The 26,944-nt window shown below is 40.6% G+C and overlaps 3 protein-coding genes across 4 annotated transcripts; 2 read left to right on the top strand and 1 right to left on the bottom strand.

Annotated features, from left to right (window-relative positions):
• Positions 1–593: 593 nt before the first annotated feature.
• On the top strand, positions 594–8,443 carry LOC120721275 (aspartate aminotransferase, mitochondrial). Its single transcript, XM_040011490.1, has 10 exons — positions 594–775; positions 3,169–3,325; positions 3,448–3,576; positions 3,668–3,727; positions 3,827–3,988; positions 5,028–5,132; positions 5,286–5,436; positions 5,989–6,154; positions 6,612–6,762; positions 7,216–8,443. The coding sequence occupies exons 1-10, from the start codon at positions 693–695 to the stop codon at positions 7,336–7,338; spliced, it is 1,287 nt and encodes a 428-aa protein (XP_039867424.1). The 5' UTR covers positions 594–692; the 3' UTR covers positions 7,339–8,443.
• Positions 8,444–9,380: 937 nt separating this feature from the next.
• Positions 9,381–20,173, top strand: slc38a7 (solute carrier family 38 member 7). Of its 2 annotated transcripts, none has more exons than XM_040011484.1 (12): positions 9,381–9,516; positions 10,316–10,746; positions 11,601–11,654; positions 13,170–13,314; positions 14,240–14,384; positions 14,550–14,648; positions 14,738–14,795; positions 14,911–15,025; positions 15,216–15,363; positions 17,644–17,843; positions 17,936–17,987; positions 18,838–20,173. In XM_040011484.1, the coding sequence occupies exons 2-12, from the start codon at positions 10,495–10,497 to the stop codon at positions 18,938–18,940; spliced, it is 1,371 nt and encodes a 456-aa protein (XP_039867418.1). In that variant the 5' UTR covers positions 9,381–9,516; positions 10,316–10,494; the 3' UTR covers positions 18,941–20,173. The 2 variants fall into 2 exon arrangements, with proteins under 2 accessions (XP_039867418.1, XP_039867419.1); XM_040011485.1 differs by having other exon boundaries at positions 9,512–9,573.
• Positions 20,174–20,584: 411 nt separating this feature from the next.
• Positions 20,585–25,772, bottom strand: LOC120721268 (lysosomal protective protein-like). The gene is made up of 11 exons (XM_040011483.1): positions 25,462–25,772; positions 24,208–24,319; positions 23,992–24,129; positions 23,740–23,898; positions 23,534–23,625; positions 23,163–23,247; positions 22,921–23,073; positions 22,693–22,838; positions 21,640–21,802; positions 21,473–21,562; positions 20,585–21,388 (listed from the first exon to the last, which is right to left on the bottom strand). Exons 1-11 carry the CDS (start codon positions 25,629–25,631, stop codon positions 21,305–21,307), a joined length of 1,392 nt encoding a protein of 463 aa, XP_039867417.1. The 5' UTR covers positions 25,632–25,772; the 3' UTR covers positions 20,585–21,304.
• Between the last annotated feature and the right edge of the window lie 1,172 nt (positions 25,773–26,944).

Raw genomic sequence — 26,944 nt, 5'->3', positions numbered from 1 at the left:
TGTTGCCTCGTCTCTCGATATACTGGACCTTATGTAGCGGAGATGACAATAAAGTTTACTTTGACTTCAGCAGCAAGCAGGCGCACCGAGGGCACTCGCGCTCACTTTTCGCATACAGAATTTCGAAAAAACATCGGTGCAAATTATAAGTCTGTATTATAATGTCTGGTGTTTTCGTGTTTGTTGTTTTGTTTTTATTTTATTTTATTTTGCGAGCTCCAGCCAGCCAGAGAATCCCCCGCCGCCCCGCCCTCTCCTCCCTGTGCCTCAAGCAGCAGGCGCACCTCGCAAACGAGGGCGCCCTTACTCCCAGCGAATGGGCGATAGAAAACCGATCGGTGCCTATGCCATCCCCAAAATCCGCTGGTTGATGTCGGGGCAGCACGAGTACGAGCAATTTTTTTTTTTGCCGATGTCTGTGATGCCGCCCCCCCACCACGATGCCGCCCCGGGTAACCGCCCGTGTCGCCCGTATCAAAAACCGCTACTGAGTTTTACTACCTGGTTTCTGTGTGTATATATAACAAATTACTCACGCTTCTTCTCCTTCTTCTCCGCTATATATACAGACGAAACGACACCGTACGATCACTGGCGACTGCTCTGACGTCAGCGCGTATTCAGAGCGTAGTCTCGCCTGTCCTTCACATCCGTCCACATTCTTCTAGGCTCGCCTCCCAAACGCAGCAACGATGGCTCTGCTCAAGTCCAGCAAGATGGTCTACTGCCTGGGGAACATCTCCCCGTCCCTGGGAGTCCTGTCCACCCGCAACAGGTAAAAGGCAGTAACGTGGACGATCAGTTCGTTAAGCACCACCTACGTGGTCGCATGAACTGTCACGTTTTGCAGCTAGCTCAATGAACAAACGTTATTTGAAGGTTGACGTTACCTTGTGTTTTATGGTGGAGCTTGGTTGCTCTGCGCTTAGTGTAGCCCCAATAGCTGGTCAGCTAACCTCAGACTGAGGTCAAAGGATTTTTACACGGCCTGCTGTTGTCCGGGGTTTAGCATCTGCTCCCAGGTAGCAGCTAATATGTAGGTTAGCGATGTCCTCTTGTGACTTGATGGCCTGAAAGGTCAACAGCCATTGTTTAAAACAAACTTTCTCTTTGCTTACCTCTAACCTGACCTCAAAACAGTAACTTTGAGTTACCACAACGTTGAGTTGCTGTTAATGAGGTTAACGGTACTGATGAAAGTCACGCTGGTGTGTTAGCACCGGAGCATGGTGGAGACTGAAGCCCAGTCGGTTTTGTTACGTTATCAAGAGCAGCTTAAGTTTACAGTATTAAACAGTTAACTTAATTGTTAATAAACGATTTCGCCTTTTTCTCCTGAAAACATTTTGAGTGACTTAAACAATCGCGATAATTTCAGTTGCACAGTTTGAGCTAAGCGACTTGTCGTAGTTTGTAAAGTCGTGCGAGCTGATTGGCTGTCGCTTCCCACCTTTGAGCGCCGATTGGCTAATTTCCAGGTGGAAATTGAGACACTGGTGTGTCCTTTCAGGGTGTGCTTGGAGGACAAACTTGTCCTCAGTTACTCGTTTGTGCGATTAAAATATTTAACTTCAAGCTTTCGCAAATGCTGAGATTTGTGAACGTGGGAAACTGTATTTAGCTTACCCCTTCACTGCAGTAACTCTAGGTTTCGTTTTTCTAGCTTCTGCTGTCGTGATTCGGTGTCTTATGTTCAAGCACGCAGCCAGCCGTTATTGTGTAATTTTAGACTATAATGTCAGAAACTGATAGGGGTGAACAACAATATTGCCCTTTACGGTGCCACAAAGGCCTCTGCTCTACTGATCTCTGATAACTTCTCAGTAAATATTTAAATAAACGCTGAAGTTTGTCTGTTCAAAGGTTCTGCTTGCATGCACACTGCAAGTGTGATGAGACAAATGAACGCAAATAACACTTTAGTTACTACGTTCCTGCTGTTAATGTCAACAGTAGTATGTTACACACAGTAAAACTAATACTGTTTGTATAGATGGTAATTAGGTGAAAAAAAGTTTGTGCCAAATGATAGAAATAATATTTTAATGTCACTTTGGAGACACTTGCCCTTTGCAAAGTGTCCTGTCCTAAATTTAGACTCAAGTTTAGAAAGTAGAAGAAACCTGATACAATAACATGTCTGTGAGGGCAAGAGTGGAGCAAAAGTAAAATCATGCCACGTTAAAAAAAAAAAAAACGTGATAGTGGGTGTGGGCTTTCTAAATCTATGTACAAACGGAGATGTATTGTATTAATATCAGTTGACGATGTGAAAGCAGAAAAACGCCCAGTGAACTGATTGACTTTTTTTCTCCTTTTTTTTTTTTTTTTTTTTTTTCCCCCCAAACCCCATACATCCCGTCTATGCTTAAATCAGATTTCAGTCTTTAGTCTGTGTTGTAAAATATGAGATTGAAAAATAAGCCATTTGTCCCAAGGAAGAACTTTAGGTATCTGTCTTGCTTTCTGTAGTGTGTTTGTGTGTTTTTTTTTTTTTTTTATTACTAATAAGTACTGTTAATCAGAAATTCAAGGACTGTTTAGTTTCTTTACCTTAATCAGCCACTTAAACAAATATTTTAATTAGCATCAAGTATTTTGAAACAGATCGATAAGCTTAAAAAGAAAAGAATGATATTCAACAAGATGATGCTGGAAGAGCAAATAAAGGAAAGAACGGTAATACTCATTCAGTGGAATATAATACTCCACTGAGTGTTTGTCGTGGGAACTGGGTAATTATGACATTTTTGACCCTGATTAACTGTCACACTTGTTGTTGGACTCTGGACTTCCTGATGGGATTATGTTTCATGATGCTTGTACCAGCCAAGCATGTGTCATTCATGCGTCTCTAAGTCAGTGTGTTATCTCCAGGTCACATGAGGTGCTAAGCTGGCATTAGGCTCTGCAGCATGTTTCTTTTTTTCTTTTATTGGCCTTTTCTGGAAAGCCATCTACAATATTAACATAAATGTTGCCATTTGATGCATTGTATCAGTTTTAGCTTACTGCTAATTTGCATCTGCAGTCTGTTGGCAGGCTACATGTATTAAACTGTACAAGGTAGTGGTACCTTAAAAGCAGTTTGCCCCTCTTCAAAGATGCATTAATGTTTGTTTGTTTGTGACCACAATCTAAGTACTATACTCATCTGCTTTGGTGCAGCTCCTGGTGGGGTGGAGTGCAGATGGGTCCCCCTGATCCCATCCTGGGGGTGACTGAAGCCTTCAAGAAGGACACAAACCCCAAGAAGATGAACTTGGGAGTGGGAGCCTACAGGGATGATCAAGGAAAGCCTTTTGTCCTCAGCTGTGTTCGCAAGGTAGATCCACCTCCAGATTAAATTATCAGATGCAAAGTGTGTGTGTGGTGTGTGTATACATACCATTGCCAGCTGATGAAAAGGAGGATGTTTTATGCCTCATTTTCTTTGCCTTCTTCTAGGCAGAGGCTATCATTGCAGCTAAACAGCTGGATAAGGAGTACCTTCCCATTGGTGGTTTGGCTGAATTCAGTAAAGCCTGTGCTCAGCTGGCTCTTGGTCCTGAAAATGAGGTTTTGAAAAGTAGCAGAGTAAGTTCAACTTAAAGTTCAGTTGACGATGGACAGTTTTTGTCTTTTAAAAGAAATCCATATCAGTACAGCAGTTTTCTTCTCCTGACAGAGCGTCACCGTCCAGACCATCTCAGGAACTGGATCTCTGCGTATTGGAGCCAACTTCTTGGTGGGGTCTTCTTGTATTGATCACCTGACATTTAAAAACTCATTTTAAAAATGAGGTTTCTTGGTATGCTATAGCTCACCAGCTTTTCCTGTGTCACAGGCTCGATTCCACCCTGGGCCACATGATGTGTACCTGCCCAAACCCTCCTGGGGGAACCACACACCCATCTTCAGAGATGCTGGCATGCAGCTCAAAGCTTACCGCTACTATGAACCTTCCACCTGTGGCTTTGACTTCAAAGGAGCGCTGGATGACATCTCTGTAAGAAATGCGTCAAAAGAAAATGAAACATGTTCAGCATTTTTTCCAACAATTTGATTATTGTTGATGATTTTATCCTTTGAGTTGTCCAAATGATATCTGTGATTTTGAAGGATTAGTTCAAGAGTAGTGATCAGATTTAAGAAATTTTCCTTTTATTAGGAAAGGAACGCAGGACATGGGACTCTTCTCTTTTTTTACTTTTGTGGTGTGTAGTGCAAACGGTGTATTTATACTAAGAGCCATCCAAGAGGACTTTGGTCTTGCCCCACTTTCTGTTTACACACAGATATCAGGGAAATTTCACTGGGCATAGTGTGAATTGTTGTTGCATCAGTGTATGAGGCTCTAATAAAGATTTGCTGAAATGTACATGTAATTCTCATCCCCTTATCTTAGTATTTCTCAACCACTGTGCTACAGCACATAGGTGTACCCTGAGAAATGATCAGGTGTGCTGTGGAAGATTATCTGGTATTCCAAGCGATTGGCTTGAGTAACAAACAGAGCAATTACATTCTCTTCCACTAGAGGGCAGTTCAACTACCTGCTCTAATTAAATCCGTTGCCAACTGCCAGTAAAACAGAAAACAGGAGAAATTGCATAATAGTCATGCGAGTGAGACAACGCAGCGCGTAATAGCAGTAGATAAGTATTTGAAAAGAAAATGTAGTTAATCTGACCTGGGTCCTGGAGTAAATTCCAACCCAGATGAAGGCCCTAGCATGAATAGTGGTCAGAAGAAGACAAAGCTATACTGGGGACAAACTGAGCCAATTCCGCTATACCTGGTGCACACGGAAAAATTATTAATATGCTTTTTGACATTTTTGTTTGTGACTTTCCTAATGTGAAATATGTGCCATGGCTCCAAAAGGTTGGAAAACGCTGCTTTATCTCGTGGTGAGGAACCACTTCATGTTAGTCATATCTAGTGCATGAGCAGTGTAAGAGTACTGCTGCTGTGAGAACACTGTCAGGTCTGCAGTGTGTGGGTTTTTGTAGGCTGACTAACTGAAACCCTCGTTTATGTTGCAGAAAATCCCAGAGCAGAGCATCATCCTGCTGCATGCATGTGCCCACAACCCCACTGGTGTGGATCCAAGGACCGAGCAGTGGAAGGAGATTGCTGACATTGTGAAGGTGAGAGGTTATCAGAGGTTCTGAAAATGCTAATGATGAAACGGTTGCTTTGCTTTTATCTCATGAGGTCTCTGACAGTTAAGACAGCAAAATTGATGAGCTCTGGATAATTAACTGCTGTCTGTCTTTGTTCATCCACCACCACTCTTATAGAAAAGGAACCTGCTCGTGTTCTTCGACATGGCCTACCAGGGCTTTGCAAGTGGAGACATTGATCGCGACGCCTGGGCTGTCCGCCACTTCATTGAAAACGGTCACAACATTGTGCTGTCGCAATCCTTTGCCAAGAACATGGGACTCTATGGTCAGTCAGATTCAGTGCAGGCTCTTGAATGCAACATGATGGGTGTTTTCTGTTCTGAAATGAAACATTTGAGCAGATCTATCTTGATCCCTTAACAAGACCCACTGAGAAAATGCTGATCCTAAAATATATTTATTTGGGTACAGCGGTGGTCCTTTTGAGTTTTGAATGTTGTCACACTTGTATGGCAACACTTATTCTCACTGGCCACATATGGTTAGAATAGTCTCCTTCTACGTAGTCTTTTATTTCTGTTTAGTGGTGTCTTGCAAACAGTCTGTAGGTGCATTACTGCCACCTTCTGACACTGGTGCCACATTAAAACCTACACGAGTCTGGGAAAATATGAGTAACACAAGAATCGCAAGCTATTTAATTGTGTGTCTGTGTGTCTGTTATCCTTGCTTATTTTTAACCTGTTCAATTTTCTTAAAATTGGTTGTTCAGTAGAGTTGGTGGTTTATTTTGAACCAAAATCTTGTATTAAACTCTGAGGGTTTTTTTTTTTTGTCATCAGTGTTTATATTTTTGACTTGCTGTGCATGTTGACAGGTGAACGTGTCGGAGGCTTCACTGTCGTGTGCAAAGATGCAGAGGAGGCAAAGAGGGTGGAGTCTCAACTCAAGATCCTCATCAGGCCCATCTACTCCAACCCACCAGTGAATGGTGCCAGAATTGCAGCAACTATTCTCAACACGCCAGAGCTGCACTCACTGTGGTACGACCTTTTAGACATGGACATATCCACAGACGACCCCACTAGGGTTTAAATACTGGGCTCCTTCCTCCTTTAAGCTTCATGCAGAGGTTTCACTTCTCATCCAAGAGGCTTCTTCAGTTTTAAAACCAAATGAAGCCCAGTTGCTTTCTCTTCAAGCTCCTTAGGTTATCACAACACTGCACTTTGTTCCTTTGGCCACAGAAATCAGAGCTGGGAGTGACACGACTACCTTAGTTGAGCATGTTCCAGGAGTAAAGTCAGGTTTTAGAGACACAGCTCCAGCACCTTCAGGGATGGAGCCTGGTCAGTGCTCTATGTGCTGCTGCCAACTAGCAACTTAAACTCTGACACATTAAACTAATGTAGTCTGAATACTTTGGGAACGCTTCAAATCTTCAGCGTGCCCCAGAAAGGTTGATGCTCAATTATGCATTTCTTTGTTTTTTGTGTCCAGGCTGGAGGAGGTCCATGGTATGGCTAACCGCATCATCAAGATGAGAGAGCAGCTGGTGGCCGGTTTGAAAAAGAATGGCTCCTCCCACAACTGGCAGCACGTCATCGACCAGATCGGGATGTTTTGCTTCACAGGACTCAAGCCAGAACAGGTAATGTAATGGCAGAGCAGGCAGAGAAATTGATACGCTTTCATATTTAAATAAAGTGTAATGAATAATGTCATTCAGCAATAAACCTCACAGGTCATATCAGAGGAGAGTTTCTCTTAGGAAAGAGACTTGCCTTTTGGCAGGCCCAGTCTTCCAGTCATATCTGTTGTGTAAAGCTGCTTTCTGTACTGACTGAGGTTTCACCACCAGGGGGTAATGGTTTACTGCTGTTTAACTTTTTAGTCGTTACAAAGTTTAGTGGCGATTTGTATTGCGCAGGTTGCATTAAGAATGTGGTCTTAAACACCTGCTGTCTCATTTAAAAACGTGCATTCTTCAGTCTTATTTGTTTGACATTATGAGTCTTGATCCTGCAGATGACAGTTTATTTAAAAAAAAAACAACAAGCCCTTTTCCTCTGCCTCATTTGTGCTGTGTTTTCTTTCCCTGCAGGTAGAGCGCTTGACAAAAGAGTTCTCAGTGTACATGACCAAGGATGGCAGAATTTCCATGGCAGGTGTGACCTCTGGAAACGTGGGCTACCTTGCAGACGCGATCCACGCAGTCACCAAGTAGAGTGGATCGTGCTGGGAGAGCAGCAAAAATCAGAAGGAGCAGCACTAAAGAGGAGCTTCAAGCGTCATTTATTCTGTCTCCTTCATTCCACCTTTAGAAAACTTCCTTTTTTTTTTTCTTTTCTTTTTTCTAAGTTGTAGCCTTTTTGTTTCCTGACTGGCTTTCATCATGAGTTAAATTTGGAACGGTTGCTCTTGTTACAGGCTCTATTTTCCGGTTACACTTTCTTTCCTCTACATTTCACTAAAGGCTTCCCCTGCCAAATTGAGAGATTTCTTCCCATGACTGAATCATCTTTGCTTATTTATTATCAGAAATGAACTGTTGGCTGTACATTCGTGTCCTCCTACATGTATATTCTATCTGCTGTGGGCCCACACTCTAAAACGTTGAGGAAAAATTATCCAGGCGGAGATGAGATCTCTCGTTCTTTGTGAAAGCTTGTAGTTGATCTGAGGGTTTCCTTTTAATTGTGGAGTTGTAGCACTTTAACCTGTGAGGCACTGTTTGAGTCTCAAGACATCACTGGCACTTCACTGGGCTTTACTGTACTAATGGGCATCTGCCAATCATGTAATCTCTTTACTCTGTGGATCTGCCCTAACAATGATTCAGCAGTTTACTCTTTATCTCTTCTGTTTCAGTAGAATTGGAATCTGTTTGATTTCTATTTTAGTGATTACAGGGCAGCGGTCTCTCTCTGCTGGTCCTCTTGTAAGCCCAGATACAAACAAGCACATGGTTTAGCGTTGAGAATGGAGACAATAAATCTGTCGATCCCACTGCAAGGAATTTTTTATTACACAAAATTTAACTCTCCAAATGAAAAGTCTGTACTCCATGGTAAAGTTGTGTGGGGTACTTTCTTCGGGGGAACACCACATCTCATGATGCGCGCACGCTGTTCATTCAGATGAACATCATGTTTTTAGTGTGTGAATCTGGACTGTGAGACACAGATGGCAATACAAAATGTGGGGTTTGCCCGAGTCTGCTCTTACTTCTGGTACTCTGCCTCCATGTTTTTGCATTCTCTCTTATGGATCGTTGGTCTTGTCATCATTGAACAAATAATAAATCATTAAAGAGTAAAGATGTGAAACCAGTTAATTTTGTCCCTTTACTTCACATTTACCCACTACATCATGCTCAGACAACCTACATCTGATCCCAAGTGATGGATTATTGCACTGAGGTCCAGGGGCGTTTCCTCGCTCTTGGTTAGCTATGATAGGCTAAACTTGCATATAATGATCTTGACTTGCATAAGCACAAACAAAAGTACAGAGTGCTCTGACTTATGCATTTGCTTAAATGGGTGTGGCTGCATTTTCATTGGTCTTTAAGTTTCTGATATGTTCTTGGATAATAGTTTACCCATGTAAGAAATGGTTACATGCACCCTTTGTTCTGTTTTATTTACAGATAACAGCCCTGTACAGCAATGAACAAATATAGACCACCTGTCATAAACATGATACAAACACCTTCCATCCATTCACTTCCGCTTATCCTTTTTCAGGGTCACGGGGAGCGCTGGAGCCTATCCCAGCTGTCATAGGGCGAGAGGCGGGGTACACCCTGGACAGGTTGCCAGTCTGTCGCAGGGCTAACACACAGGGACAGACAACCATTCGTACTCGCATTCACTGCACATTCACACCTAGTGGCAATTTGGATTATCCAATTAACCTATCCCCACAAACACCTTTAAACTAAAAATTATTTTAGGCAAAACTGAATTCATGTTCTTATAACCACTTTGAACCAGCACACTGGATTCCTCTGAGAAGTCAGAAATGAAAAACATAGAGCATACACATATATTCTAGAAACACAAAAATCGGCCTTTACCAATACTTTTAATTTAAAGCATAAAATGTACAGTAGTATATTTATAGCAAAAACAAAGGTTAAGTTAAAAAATTGGATTGAAAAAAGACAGGTTGTGCAAAAGAGTACGTTATATGTTCGCCATAAGTTTAAGAAACAGCGGCATATAAGGAAGCGTAGAAACAACTTCCTGTCAAGAGTGGAGGCCTCAGGTAATCCCACAGGGTTTAAGAAAACGACAGGGGGAACTACATTACCCACAATTCTATTGTACCGCATGTGACTTGCTCGTCATGTTACGGTCAAAACACTGAGGTCTCTCATTTCCAGCGGTGGCGGCATAAGGTAGGATACGAGCACTTTAGTCTTACACGAAACAGAGACGACTCTTTAATCCTTATTGTGAGTAACGCGGAGGTGTTTAAATGTGTGGACTTGTTGTCGAAAACGAGCTCTCTTCAGCTCGGTGTGCTGTTTGCTAGCTAGCTAATGTAGGCACAGTGGTGTATGGGTGTATTGATAAATGCTATTGTTATCTTAGTGAAAACAAAAGCCTGAATCTAGCTACGATAAAAGGTGGATTACTTGACCAGTGTCTCCTGTAGATACCCGTGTGTGTGTGTGTGTGAGTGTGTGTGTGTGTGTGTGTGTGTGTGTGTGTGTGTGTGTGTGTGTGAGTGTGAGAGAGAGACAGTGACTGTGTTGGAGATCTGCTGGACACAACATTAATAAATCACCTCCATGCTTTATTCCTGGCAGCTTTGCGTGTTCTCCTACACTTCCTGCCGTACGCCTATTAGCTACTTTATAAGAGATCCACTTGTAAAACGACTGTTCTCTAAAACGTATGTTTGTTCTTGAGCTCACTGATTTTGATTTTTTTTTTTAAACATGGTGATTATAAGAATCATGTCATCTTCCTAAAATGAATAGTACCCCTTCACTGCCTTAAACTGGGTAATTTCTACATACAGTATATTATGGACTTCTAGGAATCAGTGAGCAGAAACTGTTTTACCAAACATGACTCGTGATTCAAACCACTTTTTTTTTTTTTAACTTCCCCATCTAATGTACTCAGTATGTTATTTTGATACCACACTTCTCCCAAATGCATCTAAATGCAGACAATATTTTATTACAGCTCAATCTCCAAATGGCTTCACCATCAAACCATCACCGTTGAGAAACCTCAGCTGGCTCCTGACTGGACATAAATATTCATCTGCAGCTGGGTTATATCTCGTAGCTTCATTCAAATTTCCTCACCTGTTTTTCTGAGGTGCTTAACGCTTCCCAGACTGAGCTGCACCTCGGTGACTCATGGCAATTAAAAATGATGTTGAGGACTGGGGTGGTGCTGGCAGCAGTGACTCTGGAGAAAGGGCGTGGCTCTTGCAGAGCCCTAGTGTGGATTCTGTTCGGCAACCTGAGTCTGAGAGGAGGAGCTCGGGGGTGTCATCAGTAGGCGCTGTTTTCATCGTGGTGAATGCAGCGCTGGGAGCAGGTCTACTCAATTTTCCTGCGGCCTTCAATATGGCAGGAGGTGTAACTGCAGGATTCGTGCTTCAGATGGTGAGGAGATTATGCGCTTCTGCTACACCTCTTTTGTCTTGCATGAAGCATGTATGTCATGAAGTACAGTTAAATTAGGATTCAGTTATAATTTGCTCTGCTCAGTTTTTATGAACTACATGCATTGATCATCTATAATATTAAAACCACTGAGTGTTGAGATGAATGGATCCTGTTTTTGTCCTAAAAGGTCTTGGGACCTGGCATGGTCCTGGTCCTATGTTACTTTGAGACATACCACACACCTTAACATTGCTAGAGGCCACGCACATCATTGGATAGCAATGGAAGCATCCTATAGCAGAACAATCCATTCCATCATTCTTGAGAAAATGCTTGGAAACAGCTTTAGAAACACAACCAGTGTGTGACGTTTGGTCTCCAATCTCCTGACATCCCAGTCTGACAGATTATCAGCGGGATGTGCCTGGAGAATGTGAACCACACAAGTCACACCCTTTAATCTACGAGATCCACTGGCAGTGTTAGAGTATCAGACCCCAAGGGATGTCTCGTGTTCATTGCCCAGTCCCCAGACCAGTTTTGGAGGGTCAAGAAGGACCTCCAGAATATAACTCTGATGTTTAATGTTGTGGCTGATCAATGTATACCCTCATTACACTGAGGGTGAAACATTTTTTGGCACTAAGAGAAGCTGAAAGGAAAAAAAAATGTTATTTTATGTCACTACCAACAGTTATTATTAGGTTAGCTGGAAAGGGAGTCAGACTGAATATAGCATGAGCTTGTTCATTCCCGGAATACAAGAACTGACAATCAGAGCACCTGCTTTCTCTGTATTCATGTGACCAGCATATTCATGTAGTGCTGCTTTGTGTTTCCTTGTGTTTCAGTTTATGCTGATCTTCATAATCACCGGGCTGGTGATCCTTGGATACTGCTCCCTGGTTTGTGTTGCCCCCAAACGTTCTTCACATTTCACTTGTTTTTCTTATGTTTTCTCTGCCATGTTCTGGACCTCGAACTCCGAACAGTTTTGTCTCTCTTTTGTCTTCTTCTTTCATTCGTAGTGAAACAAACTGCGCAGGCTTCTTAAGTAACAACTTCTTTATTCTGTGGTTGTAATCCTGATCATATGGATAGGTTTGGACTTTCACTTCCTCAGTAGCTCAGATTTGTGCTTACGTCTCACACAAAACTGGAATAAAAGAGTAAAGTTAAGACTGAGTCAGCTGAATTAAGTAAATTTTAAGTGATGCAACAATATCCGCTGAAGAAAATCATTTACATTCAGCCGTTGGATGGTTTCTGGCTATGTAAATGTGTGAGACTCCAACCTTAATTTTGCCAATAACTATGCAGACATCGGTAAATCAAGCTGTGGTAGCCAAGATAAAGTGTTTTTCTGTGTCTTTAACCTGCGTGCTGGCAGAATCCAAGATAGCCAATTAAGAGTGACTTGAATTACTCAAGTAGTAAACAGCGATGCTCCTGCTGCTCGGTTGTTTGTGGAGTTATGTAGAAAAACCTGTTTTAAATGCCGCACACTGCAGGAGGAACCCATGTTCTCAGTGAGTGCATGGATACATCCGTTTCGGCTTGCGGGAAATATCACAGGCTTGTGTTGAAAAACCTAATTTGGACAGTTAACCTTTGTTTCAGTGGCGCTGAAACTCAACGGCTAATTTAAGTGTGACATTTTAATGATGATGATTTTAATGGTGGCAAATGAAAATTCAGGTAAATACATACAGGCTACAGATGTGATTGCTAACCTTGTGAATTTAACTCGTGCAACTTTGTAAATTTTTTTGTGTTAATTGAATAAAACCCAAATCACATAGGCCTAGAGACCGATTGCAGGCCATTTAGCAACCACTGGTTTCTAGGGGAAAAATGTGTATGTGTGTGTTTCTTGACTGGTTGGTGATTGCTGGAGGTTGCTTGTTGAAATTGGTTGTGAAGAGCTATATGGTGCTGACTCAAACACCTGTTTTTTGTTGCTTTGGTTACCATTTGGAGAGTAGTTGGTGAGCATTTGAAGTGGGCGACTGTGATGATCTGCAAACCAACCACAATAAGGTGTTTGGGTCAACACCCTCTGTGCTACAGATTTTACCTAGTGACTGTCTCCAACCACTCGCCAGCCAGTTGGGGAATATACATTTTTCCCTGGGAACCAAAGGTTGCCAGGTGCGGTCACTGGCTGGTCTCTAGGTCTGTATGACTGGGGTCTAAGTGAGTGATAAACTTATTAAACATTAAGCATAAATGCGATGAACTGTCACAATTGTGAATGAAAAAACATGTACACCCTCAACAGTCAATAGATTGCATCACCTCCAATATGGCAGGCAACTCTCGGATAATGAAGTCACATGAGAAACCTTAGTATCACTACCGTGTACCTACCTACTGTTTGATCAGCGTGCTTTTTTTAATTATCTGTCTTTTTTATTCAGGTCAGTAATGAAGCTACTTACCAGGAAGTTGTTCGAGCCACTTGCGGGAAAGTCACAGGAGTTGTATGTGAAGTAGCCATTGCCATCTACACATTTGGCACATGCATTGCTTTCTTCATTGTCATCGGAGACCAGCTCGATCGCTGTAAGTGTACTTTATCAGACTGGTTAGCTCTTTTTTTTTTTTTTTTTTTTTTTTTCGTCTCTAGAAAACCAAAACCTCTAAAACTGGAATGTAAAAGACAAAAGATGCACCTGAATTAAATTTAGCTGTTCATCTCTTCAAAACCATCTTTAAAAAAAAATTTCTGGCTACAGAGTCGTTATTGACCACAAGCCCTGTTTCCTGGGTTTGACTCTGTGTGACTTTGACCACTTCCATACATGAAATTAGATCCTTCACCTCAGATTTCATTTTAAAGGACAAGATCCAGCGCACGCTGCAGAGGCAGGGACAGGACAGGACAGGACTTCCAGGGAGCCATCAAAAATATTAGTGACACTTAGAGTGGTCTGGGGTGGACAAGAGTATGATCTTTAAAAGGAAGATCAGCCAAATTTAAATCATATAAGGTTTTGATTTATTTTATTTATCTTTACACGGCCTAATTTGTGAGATGTTCCGATCATCTCCTACATTTAAATGACATTTCTGCTTTCCTTTTGCATTTAGCTGTGCTGTATTAAATAGGGGAAGTCTTTCTGTCATAGAGCAGTATAAAAAAAATAAAAAAAAGTCAGTGTCATCAATGATAAGGGCAAAGAACATCAGAGATGACACTACTCAGCTTTTTCGCTCAGTAAACGTGTCTCTCATGTGATTAACTCAACCCAGAGATGCTGACAGTGTTTAAAAGAATTCATCTCTGGCCTTTTGCTATTTAGAAATGAATGAAGTGTTTGTGACTTAGATCGTCTGCATTTCTTCATCCCTCCTGTGTGTACAGCTCTTTAGCTAATCTCCTGCTCTGTACCGTGTACCCTTCTCCAGCAAACAGCAGATTGTACTCTGGCTCTTTCTCTTTGGGGCCTTCTCAAGTGTTTTTGAAATCCTTATTTTTTTGTTACAGTGATCGCTGCAGCGGGTCATAATGCAGAAGGTGAAGATGATCACTTCTGGTACACTAACCGCAAATTTACCATCTCTCTGACTGCGATACTGGTCATTCTTCCTCTCTCCATCCCCAAAGAGATTGGCTTCCAGAAGTATGCCAGGTACAGAACTTTGCCCCTGTTAACCTGCAGCTTATTTTCACCCTGAGAATTGATTTCTTGTTGTTGTTGTTGTTGTTGTTGTTGTTGTTGTTGTTGTTGTTATTATTATTATTTTTTTTTAATTTACACACTGATTATTTGAGTTGTTCGTTTTTTCTCTGGTAGTACTCTGAGTGTGATGGGAACCTGGTATGTTACCATAGTGGTCATCATTAAGTACTTCTGGCCGGACAAAGAGGTGACTCCGGGCTATGTTCCTACCAGGTGTGGACACATTTCACAACACTTTCTAAACATCTGCATCCTCCTCATCTGGCTTTGTTTGAGTTGCTAAATCATTGTGTTTGTTACAGTTCTGCTTCCTGGACTGCAGTTTTTAATGCAATGCCCACCATATGCTTTGGCTTCCAGGTATCTCCTCATTTGGTATCATTTGATGAGATTTTAAGCTATGTGCCTTTATGATTAGACTTTAATATTAATAAACTGTATCTCCTGCCTTCTCCGTCCTGATCTCCGGTCACAGTGCCATGTCAGCTCCGTGCCAGTGTTCAACAGCATGAGGAGGAAAGAGATCAGACCCTGGGGGCTCGTTGTGACCTTCAGCATGTTAATCTGCCTTTTTGTTTACACTGGAACAGGTATTGTACATATATACTGAATAATATGCATCTTTATAATTTACTTTTAAATACATTTGAGAAACTACATGTAAAAGGTACTTGAAGGTATTTTTTATAGCATGGAAATATATTCCAGAAATGTAGTCAGCCTGCAGGTTTGCTTTTTTTACAGTGAAGCGATCCTTGGTGTGATTTTTGATTTGTTCAGGTGTCTGCGGCTTCCTGACATTTGGCTCCAACGTCAGTCAGGATGTGTTGATGTCGTACCCCCCCGATGATATCGCTGTAGCCATTGCGAGAGCTTTCATCATCATCTGTGTGGTCACCTCCTACCCTATTTTACACTTCTGTGGCAGGTAAGACACAGCAAAACTAAAACGTGTGATACTAATGATGAAGCTGTAGTTGATATCTGGATATATTAATGGGTCAAGACAATACAGCAGAAAACCATATGCAGTGTAAAGATACAGTGGACTAAAGGTTTCCTCAGCAGAGAATAGAGTAATACTCACGTGTCTGTCTGTTTCTGTTGTAATCTGAGCGTCTCAGTTTTTCTTGTGGCTGCTTCAGCTGCACATGCGTCTGAGTGCATATTGTTTCCTCCATTTCTAACTGTATTTCCTCCATCTTGAGAAAAGCTTAAAGTGAGATGGCATAATCAAAATAAAGTATTTTATTTGTATTCCTGTGGAAAAATAAAAGCAAAGAACACTCTTAGGATAAGCAGCAGCTAAGTGGTGCTGATTGAAGGCAGCTGATTAATCGAGTCTAATCAAGCGTGATCACCTCTATAAAGGCAGAAGCTTTAGAGGTGGAGAGTGTGTCAAAACATGCCATAATCTTCCCAGGAGTGGACGTCCCAGTAAGTTGACCCTGAGACTAGACCCCCAATACTTGGAGAAACTGCAGAAACCCCCAAAGCTACATCTCAGACTCTATAGGGCTCAATGAGCATGTTAAATATTCAAGTTAATGACAGCACGATTTACTAGAGGAAAGCGTCTTCTCTCTAAAAAGAAGAACTTTATTTATTTATTTATTTATTTAGTTATTTATTTATTTATGTAGCACTTTAAAAACACACCTGGTAGACCAAAGTGCTGTACAATACTAATATGCGCATAGTAATAAAACCAGACATAGCAATAAAAAATAAAAAAAATCAGTTACCCACAGAGTTAAAAGCCAGGGAATAAAAATAGGTTTTTAATAAAGACTTAAAAACTGGCACTGATGTAGCCTGTCTAATATGGAGAGGAAGGTTATTCCAAAGCAACAGCGAACGCTCGGTCTCCTCTAAGTTTCAGCTGTGACTTTGGGACCGAAAGCAGCAGCTGCTCAACTGACCGAAAGGAACGAGTGGGGACGTGGGGCTTCAACAAGTCAGACAAATAAACAGGTGCCAGACCATTTAGAGATTTAAAAACCAATAAAAGGACTTGAATTCAATTGGAAGCCAGTGTAAAGAGGCCAAAATCGGAGTGATGTGATCAAATTTTCTTCTGCCAGTTAAAAATCGTGCCGCAGCATTTTGCACTAAAATGAATAACACTTTCCAAGTCACGCTTGGAAAGAAAGAGCTTAACCTTTGATAAACGTCTGAGGTGATAAAATGCTGATTTTTACCAGTTTAAGTTTACAAAGTTGCAAATGTAAGGAAAAAAATCCTGATGTAAAACCATAAACATTCCTATTTTATGTGCCCACGATGAGTCTTTACTGCTAATTTGCTGCTCTCTCTCTTCAAGTGTGTATTTGTCAAATTAGACACACATACGGGTTGAAACACACTAGAGATAATAGCAGCAAAGTGGCAGAAGTTTAGCCAGTGATGATGATTATGGGTTCAACATCTGTTGGCTTACTGTAGCATTTTATTGCATCATCCAGTGTATTTTACCATGTGAGCATTTCTTCTTCTTTTTTCTTTTTTTTTTTGCTCTGCTCTGTTTCCTTTACTTTATTTCTTTCCTTTATTTATGACCTTACCTATTTCCTTTAGTGGTTGCATTTCAAGTGTCTAAAATATATAAGCTGATTTTTATTTATTTTTTTGGTAAGGCTCCCATTTAGATAATTTTATCAACATATGCACTGAGCTTGCATTTTCCAGCTGTCAGTTCTTACTAGTGAAAAACTTATGAAGCGATATCTGTGAGATTTCTCACTGCAGCCTGTTACTGGCATCAGATAATTTACATCTTTTCTTTTTTGGCCTTTTTGTTTCCTGTGATTAATATTATTATTATTATTATTATTATTTTTATTTTTTTTTCTCCATGCACTGAGATGCATTCAAATTATCGCCAGCAGAAGAAACTGACCATATTTATGTATTTGTTGTTGGCTAAATATAATCTGTCCTCATTAAATAATGTTTATTAGTGATGCTAGGGTTACTAAATTTTCCAATATTTAGAAATTGAAAAGGAGCACTGATGTGGGATTTGTTTCAGGTGGTACCCCGTGTGTAGTTTTTAAAATCTGTATCAGATGATTTAAAAATGCAACCCAAAAAAAAGTCAAAGGGATTGGTGGTATGTCCTCGGTGTGTTTGTGTGTACTAAGGTCCTTATTTAGTTTTTATTGATCTTTTCTTCTCGGTACTCTGCTGTGGTCATGTGTTGTTTTAGGGCAGTTATAGAGGGACTTTGGCTGCGTTTCCAAGGTGAACAGGTAGAGGTGTGTGTACGTCGTGAGAGGAGGAGGAGGATCCTGCAGACGCTGGTGTGGTTTATCATCACCCTCGTCCTCGCCCTCTTCATCCCAGACATTGGTCGAGTGATCTCTCTGATCGGAGGACTGGCAGCCTGCTTCATCTTTGTCTTCCCAGGTACACTGCACGCCATCTGCTGTGTTCGGGTTTTCTGTGCAGCTTTTATTGACGCGCTGTAAAGCCAACCCAGTGTTTCTTTAAATTTACAGGTTTGTGTTTGATGCAAGCCAAACTCTCAGAGACTGACGTCCGATCTGCAAGGTGAGGCTCTGCTGTAAACCTGCTGAGTTCTGGTCTTCTTTCTGCTTCTGTATATATTTTTTATTTATTTATTTTTTTTTCTTTTCAATCATGCAGTGGTTATTTTGCATGACACTCTTTTCTTATCAGCTGACTACACATTCAAAACCTGAAAAGGCCCTCTGCATGTGAGGCTGTCATTGAGCTTGTGGGCATATTTGCACACTTTTTAAAACTGCATTAATACTGGATGCTACATTATAGTTACCCTTCACAATTACATGACTACAACAGATTACATACAGCATACCTTGATCTTAAGTAGGCCAGACCAGTGAAGCTCCCGTTTTTGCCGTTGTAAAAAAGTTTAACTACGCGTTTAATCCCAGATGTCAGATGACAGAAAAGCGTCAGCACAACTGTTTGGGTGTAAATGTTTAACATTGCAGAAGATGTTCTGAGAGCTTATTGATCAGACTAAGGTTTTTGTTAATTTACAGAAAATGGGCACTTTTTTATTAATTAGTTTATTAATTACTGTGGAACTGAAATTTATAGAGTAAATATTGAAAAAAAAAAAAAAAAACAATGAAGTTATAGAATAGTTAATCTATTAATTTAGTGCGGTATGAATGGCCATGGGGGACGTCTTTATTAGTAGCAAAAGCTGTAAAACTGGATAAGCCCGTCTTTTATGCCACTGAGATTCTGCATCTGTTTGATCTGACGAATCAAAGTTGAAGAAAAACTTTCCAGTTGAACACTTTTTAAAGTTTCTTTAATCTTTTGACATTGGAGCCACATGATTCACTGTCATTATTGCAAAAAAAGTTATCCATGCTCAGACGGATGTATTTCCTCTCTCTCACAGCTGGCACGGGCTGGTGATCTTCAGTGTCGCCATGGTTACACTTGGAGCGTTCATATTTGGCCTCACCACGACGAACTCCATCTACCAGGACGTCGTCAACTGAAGGGAATAATTTTCACGAGCCGGTGCTGCTCTCAGGCTTCTGGATGATACAAAGCGTCTCATGACCAAAGAAAAAAAAACAACAACAAAGACAAACATCACCTGCTCCGTACTGACATGGAGGTCTAGAGAGTTTTGTTCAATCGGGGAGTCACCCTGTCATGCCGAGGGAATTCAGACGCTTCTAACAGCATGTTTCATGTGTTTTACTGTGTCATTATTTCCAGAGGGGACACACACTCCTTACTCCCCTCTGTGGATGTAACAATGACACGTTCCTGTTTACAAGAGCCGAAGGACTTAATCAGATTGATTTTAACAGAAGAATTGTACCACTTTGTGTAATTTAATTAGCATGTCATAATGTAATTCATGTTCAGTACTAATTATGTCGCTGCTAATAGTTTGTCTACTCATCAGTGTAAAAAAACAAAAACTGAATTAAGTGATACGTTACCACAGTAGGACAAAGCATATTAAATGTATGTAAAGGCGTAGAGTGGCATTAATGCAGAGCCAGGGCAGTTTGATTATGAGGTTTTCAATTATAGGGACAAAACAACCAAACATACTACACTTTAAAACTGATTTAAAAATGAGTTACTTTTTTTTGGTTTTATTGGTTTGTGTAATTTATTGTGCTATAGTACAAGGTAGTTTGACAAGTGAATTTTAGATTAGATTGGACTAGATTAGATTATTTGTACAAATGAGCAAAAGCCTACAACAATATCCTCATTGAAGCCAGTGTGTAAAACAGGGTGAAAAGTGCAGCTCGGTATCTGCACAAATGAGCACCACCTCCACAGGTTTGTAAAGAGAGGGAAGGATGTAACCTACAAAGCATTCACTTTGCACTTTATTTACACGAAAGGGTTTTAAGACACGACAGGAAGGAAACTAAGTGAACAAACTGCACATGTGACATTTTAAGTTAATGTGATGATAGAAATAATTTTAGTTTTTGTTTGCCTCAAACCAAAGTGGGAGCTTTTTTTTTTTTTCTTTTTTTTTTCTTCAAATATCCCAACACTAAAGATGTACAGAGCACAGATCACTGACATGGTTAAACTACATCAAATGACTTTACCCCTCATCTTTGTACCAACTGTAACTTTAATAACCATTTTTGCAGTACATGTTTTTTTTTTTTGTGACTCTGGTGATTTCATGTTTATGTAGTTATATTTTTCCTGTTTAATGAAACCCAGCAAGTACTTTTGTGAACACAACTGACAAAACAGAAAAAAGGGACTGTCAGAAACACGGGTATGCTACATGAGACTGCTGGACGGACACATTTATCATAGTTGTGAAGAAAAACTACAAAATCAAAATTTCTTAAAATACTAAGTGCTGGGATACTTTTTTTTTTCTAGACAATCATTGTTATGATCTTTTTTTTTTATGGTTTGGTGCTTTAACTTGTGTGTCAAACTTAATTTATCGATGATCAGCTGCATTTACGCCACTGATTAACAAAGCATTTGCTAATCACAATCATGTCCCTGTTGTCTCATAAAAGTGACTTGAAAATATGTTAATGGGAATATTTGGTAGAAATATTTTAGTGAACATTCAATGCTACTTCAATAAATGAAGTGTAGTTAAAGCATGTGAATAAATGTAGACTGCTCAAATCTCATGAGTTGAACAAAAAAATTTAATAAAAGACATTGAATTCACTTCGACTTACAGTTTTTGAGCGGAGTTAAGGCATCATCAGACAACACGTTTAAAAAAAAAAAAAAAATCCTTTTACATTGTTATTTTATTAACACGTCAACCATAAGGATGAAAAAAAAAACATTTACATAAGTGCCACAGACAGTACTTTATATACTTTTATTAAAGTTCAGCATCAAATATCTGGACTCAGATCTGTCTGAGTCAATGAGAAGAAGCTTTGCAGAAACCACAGGATGCAGATGGTTCTTTTATACACAAGTAGCTCCCGAATTTACTGACAAAAATGGTAAAAATACACACATACCAGCAGCTTTGGAGAGGGTTTGTGACCAAATCAGTTAACTTCAATCTAAACTAACACAAATTTCACCCATAAAAACTGAGATTGAGGGAAAAACAGTTATAACCATTTAACAACTATGGGTTATTCATTTCTTTGTTAATTTGATTAATTAAACTTTTGGGCACGCCCCCACCCCACAAAAAAAAACAAAAAAACAAAGAAAGTGTTCTCCATTTGTTCTGTCAAGAGCCAGACACAGCTGACAGCCTTGACCTATTAAAAGTGGAGGTAACTGAAAATGAACAAGTGCAGTACCAAAGAGTCATTTTTACATCTCAAATTTATTTCCCTGAGGACAACAATAACAAATAAAGAAAAAGTACATTCTCTGACTCAGTAAGGGGAATTTGTTATGAAAGACTGAAACATGTGGAGAGCTGGACCCGGAGCCCACTGAGGAACCATGTGACCTGCGCCCTGAAACAGATCAAAGCAGTATTTTGAGTAACTGCGACATCTTCACATAAAACAAACCGACAATGCAAAAGCATTAATGCTTACCTTAACAGTCAGAAAAGTGATGTTTCCAAACATCTGATAAAAGCCAGCAATTTGGTCCTCATGAATCCAGGTTTGGTATTTAGTGGTTGCCTAAGAACATTTTAGTACAAGTAGTGCCTGTCATTGGTGTGAAAAAGTATAATTTATGAATGTAGAATTAAAGCTACCTTCAAGCCGAGATCCTCCACGAACCACTGGTCGCCCAGAAAGTTGCAGGCCATGTCGGTGTCTCCGTTATAGACGAGCGCACGGAGGCCCAGAGAGAGCAGCTTCAGGTACACGTCCTTCATTGTTGCATACAGCACTTTGTACTGCGCTCCAACTTTATCACTGCAACAAATACATACTTATCATCACGGAAATCACACCATGCTAATTACAATCATACTCTGCATTCAGTCATTAGTTATTCATTTGTGCTTTTTTTGTCCCGTCTTCCTCCCCTCACCCCCATCGGTAGCGTCAGCTGGCCGCCCCTCCCCGAGCCTGGTTCTGCTGGAGGTTTCTTCCTGTTAAAAGGGAGTTTTTTCTTCCCACTGTCACCAAGTCCTTGCTAACAGGGGGTTGTCTCATTGTTTAGGTTTGTCTATTATTTTAGGGTCTTTACCTTACAAAAGAAAGTACAACAACAGGAGGCTGTTGCCTGATTTGGTGCTATATAAATATAACGGATCTGAAGTGAACTGAACTAAGATAATGCTTTAAATGCGAGGGCCCTGGAAAGTTATACTGCCTTTGAGAAAGGTGTAGATTTCTTAAAAAGTGAAACTTAATCTTCATTTCGCCTTCCATCAACACCACCGTCCACACCAGGATTTATTTGAACTTGCTGTTATTGGCAGAAATGCTGATATATGTGAGGATGTATACATATAGAAGCCTCAGTGTCTGAGTTTATTGTTATTATTATTATTATTATTATGAGGAACAGCCCACCATTAGAGAGCCACAGTCATGTGTTTACACACTTTCTGGAAATCCAATAAACTTCACTTCTCAAATATCACTGTGTGTGTCTCCTATATGATATATTTAACTGACATTTTTTATTGTAACAACCAACGATTTATACAGGAAAATGATGACTATTAACAAGGTTGCACAAACTTTCGCATCCCACTGTATTCAGTAAAACTGCAACAAAGAGGACTTGAGGTGCACACATAACATTATTTATCACCAATTTTGGAATAACCAGAAGATTTCATTATTTGCCGTACCTGCAGATATCCCAAGGAGGCAGGATAGCTGGAATGTGCAACGCTTTCCTCACGTCACCTCTGTTCAGCCAGTTCATCTGGGCTGTGCTGTTGATGCAGGGTGGGACTTCACCCAGAGTGGTGGAGGAACTTCTCTGTGCTGAAAACTTCAATAAACACTATCATTAAAACCCAGGACAAGTGAAGGACAGATATGGAGTGCACGAAAACTTGTTTTTGGAGGGTTACCTTGTGTGTATGTGGGTGATTCCTGTAGTTCCTAAACAGAAGACTCATGGTCCTCTCATAGACTCTACTGGATCTTCTCTGACCTTCACAATCCAAGTAAAGGGCGTACTCATTAAGTCCACTATTATAGACGAGACCAAAGGCCATGTTTACCTGGAAAGGAGACAAAGTAGTATATGTCTGAAAGACTTAAGTCAACATGAGAAATTCCCAGTTGATTAAGGCAACAGTGAACATGTTACCAGTATTGTGCATGTCTCAGAACTGGAGTTGTAGAAATTGCAGGTCCCATCCTTACAGCAATTTATGTTCAGGTCACGCCACAAACTGCACAAGAAACAGCTCTGCATCAGCTCTGTGCAAATGATCTCTTAACTTGAAAGCAGATTACTTCTGTCATATTTTTATATGAAGAATGATATTAAAATGTAAAAATGATATGCTTCCCAGCTCCTGACTTCAATAGGAAAAACAATCTAAGTGATCAGATATTTTTTTATGTAGCAACTCAAGAGAATTCATCTCATGTGTAATGGAGCATGCAAACAATAAACACCATTTCTTTTTAAAGCCATTCCTTCATAATAAAACAAGAAGCCTTGGCAAAACTTACTCTTCTCCAAAGAGGCCGTGGTAGTAACCAAAGTAGATCAATGACTGGTCATTGAGATTAAAGCTGCTGAGGCCGTTTCCCACTGCAAAGCCCTGGAAACAAGAAAATGCATCACTTTAAACCACATCAGTGGGCACAATATAGAGGAACGACTTCTCCTTCATCATGAAACTACATTAGGAAATGAGGCAGATGAAGTGTCTCACTTTAAAGTTTATTTTGGCTTTTCCCGTGGCCACAAGGAGGCTGAGTGTTGGCGCATAAATTCCACCGTAGCTCTCCCCGAAGATGAAGAACTTGTTCTGACTGAAGTTTGGGAACTTGGAGAAGAAATTCTGCAGGGCTTTGTAATTATCTTGGGCAACCTATGATAAACATTTCACATGTTTTTACATTTCACAATCACTTTTTCTTCCTTTGTAAAAATCTGCATTGGTTATTTAACACATTGAACTCACCTGGTCATCATCAGTTGCATATTTCTCATCATCAGAGTAGGAATATCCCACACCTACAGGAGACTCGACATACAGCACATTGGCAATCTTGTTCCAGCTGAACTTGTTCTCGTACAGCGTAGCCCCATCATCATTTACCTGAAAATCAGAGTCAAGACTTGAAATCCACTTTACTCAGTGCACGAGTGTAGTTATGCACACAGTGAGCAAACTCACATGAAATGGTCCATTCTCTGAGAGGAACCCATCCAGCGAGCTGCAGCCAGGGCCTCCGTTCAACCAGAGCACCAGAGGGTCTTTGACTGGGTCCCTCTGAGAAGTTACAAACCTGCAGGAAATCAGGACACAAGCTATCACAAACTCAAAGTTACTCTTTCCAACTAACTAGATAATCTCTTGTGAATAGTGAAAGCAGATCTGCAGGCAAGAACGAGTATAATAAGGACCAATTGCTCCAATGCACTGTAACCTCAGAGCCAATACAATAATTGAGCTCAGAAAACCTTTGACACCACTCACACACCAGATAAGACCCAAGCTAGAACCACAAGGACAGTTTTGTTTGTCTGCATCAAAACCCGTCATCTAAAGCTTTCCTTGAAGTTCCTCAGTGATTTGGTGTTTAAGTTCAAGAAACCTGCTCAACTGGTTTGTCTTTCTGATTCAGGATAACACAAGGTGCTGCTGCAAACATGAAGTCATGTTTACCAGGCTTACATGAACTATGTAAGGAAACGCATCATGTGGACAAAAGCAACAGAAGCATTTAGGTGTACCGCTTAGTTATTGAATCCAATAATGTAATGGGATTGTTTTATGGATTGTTGTGGGGCCCTTTAGTTCCAGTGAAGGAAAATTGTAATGCTTCAGCATTCCAAGACATTTTAGACAACTTTGTAGGCACAGTTTGGTGAAGGGATGGACCAAAGTCCATAAAGGTAAGGCCTGCACAGAGCCCTGACCTCAACCCCACAGAGCACCTTAGGGATGACCTAGAACTGAGACAGTGAGCCAGGTCATCTCCTCCGACAACAGTGACCTTACAAAAGCTCTTCTAGATGAATGGGCAAAAATTCCCCACAGACACACTCCAAAATCCTGCAGGAAGACTGAAAGCTGTAACATACCTGCAGATGGGTTTAGGGGAAAAGTATATATAGGCTTATTATGTAGGTGGCCCAGTACTTTTGTCCATATACACTCAGGGGTAATTAATAGACTCTGTGTTAGTGGGAAGAACGTGAAGGATGTACTTAGTTGTAATTAATATTATTATAAAAGCTGATTATGAGCCGATTCTTTTCCTTTTTTTTCTTTTTTCTTTTACATTCGGGCTCTAAACTGAAAATTTAATCCGGCTCCCGTTGCAGATAATTAGTATAAGAGGTAAAAGCTCACAGAAACCACTGCGGTGTGGGCAACCTGTCATGCTCTGACGACGTTTCTGGCGCATTTACCACCGGTTCTTACCAGTAATGGAGAAACTTTCCAGGCCGTGCCTGCAGGTATCCTGACCACTGTCGGTAGTTCGGTTTGAACGTCATTCCGGGCAAGTGCGTCACTTCGTCCGGATTGTACTCAGCCCGCGAGCCGAGCGGAAACACGGCCAGCAAACACAGCAGCAGACCTCCACCGAGCATGGCTGAAGCCCGGGTCACGTCTCAAACACAAAACGAACCCCGAAAATAAATCCCTGCGCTTGGCGAGGAAAGAGGAAGAAGAAGCGTTCACTTCAACTTCCTCGATTACAGCTCCGCGTGAAACTGAACGTCATATGACCGGCGGGGTGGGTCACATGACTCACATGGCGCTGTCGAACACAAATATTGAAGTTTAGAAACAGGTGTGAAGAATTTAAATGACAGTTGTTGGTTGTTGTTTTTTTGTTTTTTTTAAGTTTTTAGTTTCGTTTTCAGTTTTACTCTTTATTGTTGAAAAACTAAACTAACTTTTAGTTTTTAGTAGTTTTACTGCTAGCTTTTTCTTTGTTAATTTTTTGTAAATAAAGGACATTCTCTATTTTTCAGAGTAGTTATAATAATAAAAATGTAGCTTTTTGAATGCAGTAGACATCCCAAATACGCCTAAGTATGACAAATCTGACAAGGGCTGAAACGATTCCTTGTTACCTTAATTTTGTTATATTTACTTTTAGTAGCATTGTTATAAAATATAATCCTATTTCCTATATATAGCCTATTTGCTAAGTACATATTAAAGTGTAATATTAAAGGCCAGCTTTGAGGGTTTATACACTGTGTTTTAGGTCATTAGACTGCTTGGCGACATGAAATTGTGATAAACAGGATCTTTAGTGCAGATTTTCCAGAGAGTCTCGCTCATGTTTGTGCTGATAGATGATAACAACAGGAGACGACCTTCAGGCCGTGAGTGCCAGACGTGGGGAGAGGGGGTGTAGAGTATATTACACTCATCCTGTTGGTAATGCATTAGATTTTGCAGGAGGCTTCGCGCTGTGCACATCTCCCTCCTGGAAGGTTTTGTTGAATAAAGTATATATTTGAATACACTGAGTTTGTGTCTTCTCTATCAAGCCTGAGGACAAAAGAATCGGGTCGGTAGTACTCAATATCCAAAGCAACAACGGTGACAACAAAAGACAGTTGAGGAGCTGGTGAAGACGAGTGTCAGGGGTGCTTTGTGTGGACAGAAGAGTGAGAGGGGAGGTTTATGGGATATTAGTGAGGTCTGCAGTGATGTATGGTGTGGTTTTGTACTGCCATAAAGACAGGAGGCTGAACTGGAGATGGCAGTGTTGATGATGCTTAGATGTTCATTGGGAGTGGCCAAGATGAACAAGATTAGAAAAAAATGAGTACATCAGAGGGATGTTGAATATAGAGGTGCCAGGCAGGAGGAAAACAGGAACACCTCAGAGAAGATTTGTGGATATCGTAAAGGAGGACATGCAGAGGGTTGGTGTGACAGAAGA

This window comes from Simochromis diagramma, unplaced genomic scaffold (assembly GCF_900408965.1).
Source record: "Simochromis diagramma unplaced genomic scaffold, fSimDia1.1 OVJJ01000603.1, whole genome shotgun sequence".
Classification (NCBI taxonomy): domain Eukaryota; kingdom Metazoa; phylum Chordata; class Actinopteri; order Cichliformes; family Cichlidae; genus Simochromis; species Simochromis diagramma.
Note: the sequence above shows the minus strand (reverse complement) of the source record. Positions and strands in the feature narration are given on the sequence as shown.